Raw genomic sequence first — 10321 nt, 5'->3', positions numbered from 1 at the left:
AGATTTGATAAGCCTGACCCTAGGAATTTCCATCTCTATGTGTACGGAGAGTAGGTAATTTTAGTCATGCCCGATGGGCTAGCTTGAATCCGGCCAAAAAAAGTTAAGGTGGAGCTTGATTACATGAGCTTTTTTAAAGAAGGTAGGATATTTTGAGTCTGATTTAAATAAGGCAAACCAAATTGAGTTCAATTTGAATAAACTCGTCCCACCTAAATTATTGGCTTTATAAATAACGCAAACATCTACAAATTGGACTCCATCTAAATAATGGGAATGTCTCATGTAGGGGTATCATTCAAAATTCCCAAGGTCCGTGGTTATCAGGTTCCAGCTTCAAACTTAGATCTCTTCCTCCAGCCATAGCAGAAGTAATGGGCATCATCAAAGGACTAGATCTATGTTAGTTATATGATCTGAGACACATTGAGGTTCTATGATTGTGTGTGGATGCAATAAATTTCATCACTAGATTTCATCGATAACACCTTTACCAAGACGTTATTCAATGTGTTGTTTTTTTATCGAACAGAGATTGTAACGTGTCCATTAACTTTATGCACGGGGAAGTGAATTATACCGCCGACTCTTTAGCTAGTTTTGGCCATACTTTAGTAGATGATTTTTGTATCTTTGATCATAACTATCTTTCTTTGAAGATGAAGTATGGTAAAAGAGCTTTTTTTTTTTTTTTTTGGTTTTCCCCGCTGTTCTAATAGTTTTTCTTGCAGCATGTATTTTTTAGTGTAATAAAGTTCAGTTTTTATTCCAAAAAAAAAAAAAAGTTAGTCTCATAACTCTCATTGCCATCAACTGAAATACTAGAGCTGGAACCAAAAAAATAACAATCCGGCGTCATTAAGAAGCGAAGCTTCGTTGACGTGCTGCCTGGCGCTTTGCGGTTAACTCACGAAACCAAGCATGAGAATGAAACTGAGCCATGAACTTCTTGCAGGGAATCATCGACTCGCTCAGCTCTATCCTGTCTTCTCCCAATTCTTCCAATGATTCTCCCTCGACTTCCAACCTTCCCAGCTCTTCTAATATGGAAGGCGTGCCTGCATCCTCAATTTCCAATGAACGGGTCGCCTACAAGCTCAAGGGGTACTTCGATTTGGCCAAGGAAGAGATTGCCAAGGCCGTTAGGGCTGAAGAGTGGGGCTTGATCGATGATGCTATTCTTCATTACAACAACGCCCAGCGGATTTTGATCGAAGCCAGTTCAACTGCTGTGCCTTCCTTTATCACTTCTAGGTTTTCACTTATTCCGTCGCTGATTAAATCAATTAATGTACTTTGAAATATTTATGGTTTTTGTATGAACCGCTGAAATATATGAAAGAAGAGGCTCCAAAGAGTTAATGAGTTTCTCAATTGTACTCTTTTATAGACTTATTTTATGGCAAAGTTAAAATCGTTAAAATGTATTTTTAGCAGAGAAATAGTACATTTCATATTTGATCCTGGCATGATTTCAGCTTATATATTGCACAATATCCATAGGTTTAATCACAGATAAATGTCATTAGATTTGCAGTCGCTTTGGACCTACCTAGTTATTCTTGCCATTTTACAGTTTCGTGTTCCTCTTGTTATCTCACTGAAATATATTGGCCTGTCACAGTGAACGAGAGAAGGTGAAATCTTATCGTGAAAAAATATCAAAATGGCAGGGTCAAGTTTCTGAAAGGTTACGGATTCTTACTAGACGAGCAGGTTTATATATCATAAACTCAAGCCTTTTTTTTTATTATTATTATTTTAATCCAATCATGAAATCTCAACGTCAGGAGAGTACTGATTTTTTCATTCTTGTATTCTGCTTCGTTCTCTCCCTTTGCCATTTTAGGTAGCAAGCCCACTATTCAGGTACGATGTGAACTAGCTAAGTTGTAAGTACACGGTTTTCTCTTTCAGTTTTTCATTCATGAGTCAGTTCAGTTATTCTGTATGTGCGCACGCTCCTTTGGTGAGCCTTCTTTGCGCATACATACGCCAGTGTTTGCAGCATAAAATGTGATTGTAACATTCACGAGCTCTGATTCACACTCCCTATTTCACGAAAAAAAAAAAAAGAAACTAAGTAGAGGGAACAAAGAAAAAGAAGGGAAAAGAAAAGGAAGAAATAAGAAGACACACTGGTTCTGTGCACCTGATCCTGACTCCTGTGTACCATTTATTAGGTTTCTTCTTTTATCAAAGCACTTTCTTTTGCAGCCGTGGAATGTTCTTGCTGATATAGAGATGTAAGTTTTATAAATATAAGTTTACTATTATGGTTTCTTTTATGTTTACAGAAAACTGCAACTCAGGGACAAACTGCTGCAGTTTCATTTAAGCCATCAAATGCTAGAAAAGATGTGATGCAAAAGAATGTTCAAAGAACCAACCGTGTGGATAAAGATGTTAGCCCAAAATCTAGTCAGGCATCTGGAGGAAATTATGATGCAAAGTTAGTTGAAACAATTAACACTGCGATAGTAGATAGAAGTCCTTCTGTTAGGTGGGAAGATATTGGTAAGATACTGAGATCTATCATATATTTGTGCTTCTCTTTTTTCTTTCATACTTATTATCATGAGATTCTGATTGTGGGGTATGCAGCGGGGCTTGAAAAGGCAAAGCAAGCTTTAATGGAAATGGTTATTTTGCCAACAAAGAGGAGAGATCTCTTCACTGGTCTTCGAAGGCCTGCTAGAGGTGATTCTATGGAATGACATTAAAATTGGTTTTATTAATACTGAAATTAAAGAAGGGAAAAGCAAAAGGGTAGTACAGCTGAACTTTCATTTTTCAGGTTTGCTTCTATTTGGTCCCCCAGGAAATGGAAAAACTATGCTTGCCAAAGCAGTAGCTTCAGAATCAGCAGGAACATTTTTTAACGTATCCGCAGCTTCCTTGACATCAAAATGGGTATGCTTTTTTACTTTTGGGTTGCTGAACTCGTTTGAGTTGGCCGTCATTCCTTTGACTATGTTGTTATCAAGAAGTTTTACTTTGTTTTACTTATGTTCAATAGGTTGGTGAAGGTGAAAAGCTTGTCCGGACTCTTTTCATGGTAGCTATTTCCAGGCAACCATCGGTGATATTCATTGATGAGGTGTAACTCTTCTATAGAGATGAAAAATCTCCCTTTTCCAATTTTAACTTGACTTTAGAAGTCTTCCTTTGTACCAGACTTGGTTCTCTAAAGGGTACACATTTGACTAAGTTTGGAGTGAAACATTGAATGGTCTATGTTTGACCATTATTCTCAGTGAAGATCATTTAATGGTTTAACTATGGATGGATCCCATTACTTTCTAGACCGATAAGACATTTGGGTTTTTTTTTTGATGCAAGAGAAAATCAAAAAACAGAACAACAAAAAAGAAAACTAAGAATCTTCTATGATTGAAGGAATTGAGTCACCAGCTACTATGTGAAGACCCAGAGGGAGAGATAAGGCATGTTTAGCTAAAAAATCAGCTTCTATGTTAAACTCCCTTCCAATGCAAACCAGATCAACCTACCAAGTTCTTTGAATTAATTGTTGAATCTCTGTAATAATCTCTTGATCCTCATGAAGTTCATAATTAGTAGCTCTTAATAGAGATAATGCTTCGTGACAGTCATTATGGAGTTTTACATGTTTGGTTTTGATATCCCAAGCTCGCATAAGCCTCACATAGCACGACCATAGTTCCGCCGCTAGAGTATCACCCTTTTCTAATCAGAGCATGAAAGCTTCAATAGTATTCCCTTTGGTATCCTTAACTAGTCCTCCACAAACCTTGGCATCCATAGAACCCGCAAAAGCCCTGTCAACATAAATCAAAAGCTCATTAGAAGTTAAGGTGTTCATATCTTCCTGCATCGTAGGTCGAATGCCAAGAATATATGTATTTTGTAAATGAAGATTAGCCCCTCATGCAGTTAAGGATAGCTCTTGTTTGTGTAATGACACTCTCCATTGTCAATCTATGGCCCTCGAACACTCTCATTTCTATGTTTCCATATTGCCCAACACAGTACAGCAAACATATCACAGCACTTGGATGTGTTATCTTCCACCTGTATCCTTAAATTCATCTTACACCATTCACGCAGGTCTACAGCAAAGAAAACTTGTCTTTGAGAAGGCCGTATCAATTTCATCCACACTTCCCTAGCTTCAGGACACTGTTGCATCACATGCAAAGTGTCTTCCACCTCCCTAGTGCAACAGCTACACCACGGTTGTCGCATTACATTTGGCTTATTTTTAATCAAATTTGATTGATAACTTGGTTGATGTATTGAGAGCAAAACTGATGATATATGTTATAGCCATTTGTGAGTATGGAAACATTGCATGTCTATTTAATTCAATATCAGGATCTGTAGCAAGCTCTTGGTGACCAACATAATCTATGATTCTCAATATATTTAGCTCCTTATGATTGTGGCTAGGTGCAATGTGAAGCCAAGTATGTGTTAGTTTGCTTCTGTACTGAAATTTTGCCACTAAAATTTTGAAATGGTATATACTGTATAAGTGATTATTTTCTTTTGTTGGGAGGTGCAGAAGGTGGAGGGAATATGTGGTCAGATATTAGGTGTTCTTTCACTTATCAGATTATTCTTTTTTAAAAAAATTGAGTTACTGTTGTGTATTTTTGTTTCATACAAAAGCATTACAGTTTTACAAGGATTTTTTGATTTGATAATTTTTTCACTGATAACAGATTGATAGTATCATGTCAACGAGGTTGGCTAATGAGAATGATGCAAGTAGACGATTAAAGTCTGAATTTCTAATTCAGTTTGATGGGGTGACCTCCAATCCTGATGACATTGTAATTGTTATTGGTAAGTTTTATATCTGGTAGTACTTTCTCTAGTCATTTAGAATCAGTTACCAGATCTCTTTCTACAACAAGCTTAATTTAGCTTGCTGTCTTTTGGTTCTATCATGAGCTGGGCTCTTGTTTTCTTTTTTACAATGAAATGGTGAAGTTAACAACATAATCGTGCAACATAACACTTGCAGTTTCCAATCATCCCCTTCAGCAAATAATACTGCTAAATAAAATCTTGGTGTATGTGGATTACTGAAGAATTCATGGAAATTTTATTACTTGAATTTTCTGAAAATTGCCGGACAAATTTGTTGACATTTTGTTTTCAAGTGAGTATAGTGTGATTGCAACACTAATAGTCAATAGTTGATAAGCCATTGATGGGGCTTGGAACCACTCTATAATTACCTCAGTTGTCGTATTTTCAGATGCATCATGGTATGACTACAAGATGATTTCTTGTTCTCTTCAGTCTTTCCCATTTTAAATTCAGTTGCTTCTCAGTGCATGGTATGTTAACAACAATATTAATTCATTTGGTGACCTCGTTGCTGTAGTGAAGTGGTCCCCTTAGCCTGTGCAATCTGTATGTACAACTTGTGAAATCTTAGATATGAAATCACCTGCTTTTCAGATTCTTTTTCTTTCACAATCCGTTCATAAAGGCAACCTCTGGCATCTAGAGTATTTTAAATACAATGAATTCATAAAAGGTCTTTTTTTCAGTATTCTAATCAAGGATCTATTATTTAATTTCTCTACTGAATATAGGAGCTACCAATAAGCCACAAGAATTGGATGATGCAGTTCTTCGGAGACTGGTGAGTATATCTATAATTGCTCATTCTTAAACTTGATTGTTCATGCCTTCATGGAGGATCTTGTAAAAATCAGTTAATTCGCTATTGATGATAATTGGTAATGAGCATGTAACTTTTTGTTTTGTTTTGTTTTTTTTTTTGGTCTCTTCAAGAAATGAACCCATCTTCCTCTCCTCCTAGCGAACTCTATCCTCTCTTTCCATTAGTACGTTTAAGTTTTTGTAATTTTTTTTTTTCTGGAGAGACTATCACCAAAAAAACTAACTCATCCAGAGATTTGCAATTTCTGACACTATAATCATTGCATAGTATGCAAACTATTACTCATGATGGCCATGAAGTACATACTGCTTTCTTTTTAACTCTGTTTCCTGAATATATGTGAAATACTCCTTAGGTGAAAAGAATTTACGTACCTTTGCCGGATGCAAATGTTCGAAGACTTCTATTAAAGCACAAACTCAAGGGTCAAGCGTTCTCATTACCTAGTAAGAATCACGCTCTTCACATTTTATGATGCTTGTATTGACTGAAGTATCCTATGGTCCCAATGCCAGGCCCCTTGCACACATGCACGCACACATAGCGAGATATGGAAAAGAAAAGCCAAATGTGATGGAGAATTTGGTATTGTATTAATCCTTCAGAAGATTCACTCTATCTGCCCTATGAGAATACTTTCAGACACTGATCTCAGCCCCAACCCTGTGTGCAACACAATCCCTCAGTAAAATAGACCCCAAAATATTTAGAACAGCCTGAAATAAGCAGCTGGCTTTCGAGACCGGTCCTCTCCCTCCTTTCCTGTTTTCTGTCTGAGAGTGCACCTGACTATGTCAAGTTCTCTGAAAAAGACATTCCCACCCACTCCTCAGTTCCTCCTACCTTGGCTGAGCAAATCACTCTTGTCCCCTTCCCATCTCGTTTCTTCCTCCCTTAACTTCTTTTGGGCGTCTGTTTTAGGTCTTAGGGAAGGATGTAGGTTTATCTTGAGGGGGAATCCGTCAGAGCATGTTGATTCTGGTTATATTCTTCTGCGTGATTCTGGTTTTGTGTAGTCCCTTTTATTCATCACTGGCAAAGCATTACGCATACTCAATCATGGGGACTGCTGAGAACCCTAGAATGAGTGTTATAAAGAAATTGACGTTACTAAAGGATTATAAATCTACTAATATTTTGGTGTCTTGGATATTTTTACCATCTAGGAGTCTTGTTATTTCTAAGGACTATCTCTACTCTTATTCTGGAGATAGGAAAGTAATTTATCTACAGATTGTTTGTGAATCACCTTTATCTCTGAATTTATCCTGAGGTTAATCTCTTTCAGAGTTTTTTTTTTTTTTTTTTTAATGATGCAAGGGCTGAAGTGTGTTTGTGAAGTTTTATTCTTCAGTCCATAATCTTTTACTGATCTTTGCTTCAACCCTAAATTAGAACTTGGGGCTAGCACGCAAAAGGTATAATCAAATGTGACGATTTTTGTAACAGGACTTTAGTATGTCTATTGATATGATTAAGTTTGCATTTGTGCTGGGTTTTGGTGACTTTCATTTCCTTGGGTTCCTCTCACAAATTGGTGTACAAAAATGCGGGTGGATGTGTGGGTTTTGGGGTTGGGGGGATAAAAGGTAACGGAATTACATTTGGTGGACCTCATTCTGTGATCATATTAAACCATGTGATTTGCTTGTGTATTTTTTTTTTAGAGTAACAACTTAACTTTTCTTTTTGCCGTTGGCCAATAGTTGGGCATTAAACAAGTTACAGAGATGCTAATTTCTTGATAAGTTTGTATGTTATACGTGATATATGTATCTGTGGTTTTCTAATTTTAATGGATATGGTTTCTTCTTTAAGAGGTCATAGTCCTGGAGTATATATTGTACTGTCGAAGGAAATAATTGTAGTGTGAACATAATGAAGGATATGCAAGAACCTAAGGAATTTTAGATGTTCCAATGAGGGGCAATTTAGTAGGATAAGCAAGAAATTTCAAGTTTCATCTGCAGGATGTCCTATTTGTTGACATTTTTCAACTTATAGGATGGCCTAGTAATGTGACAATTTTTTATGGCCGTAGCATCTTTTTGGACCAGGATGAATCTGTCATGGTAGTATATAAAGAACAGCTGGCCTGCTTTTGTTCTTTGTTGCCTTGAAAGTTCATTTAGATCTGGACACACAGAAAGATGAGGAATGTGGTGAATGTCTTCTTAAGAGTTCAATATATTTTATTCTCTCACACTTAAATGAGCAGCTTCACTTGACAACTATATGGTTCATGTGGGTTAACTAATGCTATGTATGCACTTGCACATGTGTGTTTATATCAGTATTGGTGTATGGTATTGCTTTGGGCTTTTCCCCGTCCACCATCCAAAACCTTAGATATCTGTTGAGTACTATGTCCTTTGGTTATGACAAAATTGCAAGAGAAACTGCTTAGAATGATAGGGCCTATTTGGCAACCTATTCTGGGAATAATTTTCTGTTTTTTAGAACAAAAGAATAAAAAATCTGTTTGGTAACTTATTTTCAAAAAATGTTTTTAAGAAAAAAAAAATATATTGTTATGGAAAATAGAAAAACGGAAACATTTTTTAGGCATTTTGGGATTATTGTTTTAGGAAATAAGGGATAATAAGAAAAACACTTGTTTTCATTATTTTTTTTTCTTAGAACATGTTTTACAAAACATCAGTTCTTAGAATAATAAAACAAAAACAGTTTCAAACAAGCCCATATTCTCTGATTTGAGATCATGAAGTTCAGTTTCTTGGAGAGGTTAGTGGATTTTCCTATACTAAGATAACGTGTGTTTCTGTTGAATTGTGATTCTTTGTATATATTGCTCTCGGGTATTCATAATTGCCATGTTGGGGTTGGCCTGGATGCTTTTTAGTAACTTGTAATTTTGATTACATGCATAGGCAGCATAACTGACTAGAAGTTTAGAATGATATTATTTTAAAATTCTCATTCTTTTTTTTCGCCCTATGATCTCCTCTTTTCACTCAGATCCTTAACGAGTAGTACAAGAAATGGTTGGTGTATTGTGCTGCTACTTTCTCAGCTTTTTTTGGGGCTAATTTTATTTATCTTTCTCTGCATATATATGTTGCAGGTGGAGATCTAGAAAGGCTTGTGAAAGATACTGAAGGTATTTAGCTCTTTCAATTGAATTTCTGCATTTTAGAGTTTAGCTTTGCGGGTATTTGTAGCCAATACAGTTTAGCTTGCTTCTAAATCCCGAGGAAATAGGAGTTAGCATGTTGAAATCCCCTTTCTTGTCTTTTTTCCCCTGAAAGAATGGACGCTGTATTTGTTACCTTTGGTTTACAACAGGATATTCCGGAAGCGATCTACAAGCCTTGTGTGAAGAAGCGGCCATGATGCCAATAAGAGAGCTCGGTTCTGACATTCTGACTGTCAAGCCAAATCAGGCAAGTTAACCAGAAAATCCTACTACTTCATGTCTTGCTGATTCTTGTCTATTTCTAGTCTAAGCTTTGTAAATTAAATCCTTAGGAGGGATGGGTTGAGATCTTAGTTATAAAGTTGAGTCTAGAGGGTATACATGAGGCATATTATTTTATGCACTGTTTTTCATATTAGCAGAATTTTTCTTCTGTTGTTCCCTGGTAATAGGTTGGCTCGTTGTATTTGTATCCAAAGATGAATTGCACAATTCAAAGCTTGTACACAATGCAGTTACCTACTCTTTTATACTTTATATTGAATTGATGTTGATTACAACTAGAAGGGGATAATTATGCTTAATAGGGAAAATTAATAAATATAAGGATGAATATTTTAAATAAATTTTAGTTGAAACATCTTGAAAATATTTTTTTTAGAGCTAAAGTTATTAATAGATTTTACTAGATTCAGTATCAAGTTTTCTAAAAGATTTAGTAACCGCCATAAATCCTCTTGCAAGATTTAAGTGACTATAGTTCTTAGAAATAATTATCATTTTGAAGATTCTTTTAACAGAAAATTTTGTAAGATTTGGTTCTTGGAATGTAGTTTTCCAATTTTCAGTGGATGAGGACACAACTTGTTGTTTATATTGACAATTGTTGGTGTGTGATCAGGTAAGAGGACTGAGATACGAGGATTTTAAGAAGGCAATGAGTGTAGTGAGACCCAGTTTAAACAAAAGCAAGTGGGAAGAGCTTGAGCGGTGGAATGATGAGTTTGGCTCTAACTGAATCAGGGTGAAGCTAACCTCTGTACAATGGCTAATCTGAAATGTTTAATCCTTGACGTCTCTCTATTGAATCTTCTGTACATGTATTTGTTTCATTGTTTGCTCTGGAAGGAATGTAAAGGATGCCATTATTTTACTTCAATTTTCATTTCCTCTATTCTCTCCTCTGCCGATTCCATCTAATAGAATAAAGTTTGTACTTTGTTACAATGATTTAAAAATCAGATTGAATTGGACGGTTGGATTGACCGGTCTAGATTTCGGCTCGATTAGCATGAAAAAATTGTTTTGGAGTTTGGGCTGCTTGGGCCGCTTTGGATCGATGGTCGGATTGAGAATCGAGAATCAGATCTGGTTTTCAAAAACTGGACTGTTGAAAAAGATACCATTTTTCTTTTTTTTTTTTCATTTTTATTAATTTTTTTATTCATTTAATGTTATATTGCATTATGTGACTTATTAAG

The 10321-nt window shown here is 35.9% G+C and overlaps 1 protein-coding gene across 1 annotated transcript; it reads left to right on the top strand.

The window, feature by feature from the left end:
* The first annotated feature begins 819 nt into the window (after positions 1-819).
* On the top strand, positions 820-10113 carry LOC129290684 (uncharacterized). The gene is made up of 13 exons (XM_054927555.1): positions 820-1254; positions 1625-1716; positions 1850-1869; positions 2298-2517; positions 2605-2700; positions 2798-2913; positions 3020-3100; positions 4707-4830; positions 5592-5641; positions 6039-6129; positions 8769-8804; positions 8990-9087; positions 9742-10113. Exons 1-13 carry the CDS (start codon positions 941-943, stop codon positions 9856-9858), a joined length of 1455 nt encoding a protein of 484 aa, XP_054783530.1. The 5' UTR covers positions 820-940; the 3' UTR covers positions 9859-10113.
* Positions 10114-10321: the final 208 nt, after the last annotated feature.

Source organism: Prosopis cineraria, unplaced genomic scaffold, assembly GCF_029017545.1.
Source record: "Prosopis cineraria cultivar Desert tree isolate PC_DT_omini unplaced genomic scaffold, ASM2901754v1 PC13, whole genome shotgun sequence".
In the NCBI taxonomy this organism is placed as follows: domain Eukaryota; kingdom Viridiplantae; phylum Streptophyta; class Magnoliopsida; order Fabales; family Fabaceae; genus Prosopis; species Prosopis cineraria.
This window is presented reverse-complemented; position numbering and strand designations above follow the sequence as displayed.